Source organism: Mandrillus leucophaeus, unplaced genomic scaffold, assembly GCF_000951045.1.
Source record: "Mandrillus leucophaeus isolate KB7577 unplaced genomic scaffold, Mleu.le_1.0 Scaffold234, whole genome shotgun sequence".
Taxonomy (NCBI): Eukaryota; Metazoa; Chordata; class Mammalia; order Primates; family Cercopithecidae; genus Mandrillus; species Mandrillus leucophaeus.
The window spans coordinates 951,300-952,291 of NW_012102410.1; the positions used below are offsets into that span (position 1 = coordinate 951,300).

The 992-nt window shown below is 44.2% G+C and overlaps 1 protein-coding gene across 1 annotated transcript in view; it reads right to left on the reverse strand.

Annotated features, from left to right (window-relative positions):
- ARHGEF18 (Rho/Rac guanine nucleotide exchange factor (GEF) 18) overlaps window positions 1-992 on the reverse strand; it is a 150,794-nt gene that overhangs the window by 30,179 nt on the left and 119,623 nt on the right. The window contains exon 15 of the mRNA XM_011982062.1: window positions 922-990. Within this exon, the coding sequence (XP_011837452.1) occupies window positions 922-990 (69 nt within the window). The remainder of the gene's footprint in view (window positions 1-921; window positions 991-992) is intronic.

Below are 992 nucleotides of genomic sequence, written 5' to 3' on the forward strand. Positions count from 1 at the left end.
TGACACAGTGATGGTCAGCAGGTCCCATGCTGAGGGCTGCAGGGATCTCTCAGGGCCCACTGTGGCCTGGCAAGGAACAAAGTCTAGACATGCTTTCTTTGATTGATTTTGTTAATATGTGTATGTGTATATTTATGTATTTTATATAATAGAGATGGGATCTTGCTATGTTGCCCAGGCTGGTCTTAAACGCCTAAGCTCAACTGATTTTCCCTCCTTAGCTGCTGGAGTAGCGAGAGTTACAGGTGTGCACCAACATGCCTGGCTAATTTTTAAATTTTTTGTAGAGACAGGATCTTGCTATGTTGCCCAGGCAGGTCTCAAACTCCTGGCCTCAAGCAATCCTCCCACCTTGGCCTCCAGAAGTGCTGGATTCACAGGCATGAGGCATTGCATCTGGCCTGCTTTATTTTACATTTCAGGATTCTACGTAAGATTTCACTGATGTGTTCTGAATGGAGTTGTGGTTAAAACCCAAACCAAACCTTGAAAATCACTGCTACATAACAAATGCCTTATAATTCCCAAGTCCCAAGACTCTACAATTCTGTGGAAAAACTCGACAGTGAAGAATATAAGTTTTTTGTTTTTTGTTTTGGAGATGGAGTCTTGCTCCGTCACCAGGCTGGAACGCAGTAGCGTGATCTCGGCTCACTGCAACCTTCGCTTCCTAGGTTTAAGCGATTCCTCTGCCTCAGCCTCCCAAGTAGCTGGGATTACAGATGTGTGCCACCACGCCCGGCTAATTTTTTGTATTTTAATAGAGATGGGGTTTCACCATGTTGGCCAGGACGGTCTCAATCTCCTGACCTCGTGATCCGCCCGCCTTGGTCTTCCAAAGTGCTGGGATTACAGGCGTAAGCCTCTGAGCCTGGCCAGAATATAAGTTTTTGATTAAAAAAAAAAAAAAATTGTTTTTACCTTGATCAAGTTTTGAAATTTCTTGTTTTGCTGAAGCAGCAACTTGTAATGACTAACAGCTTCATTGTGGC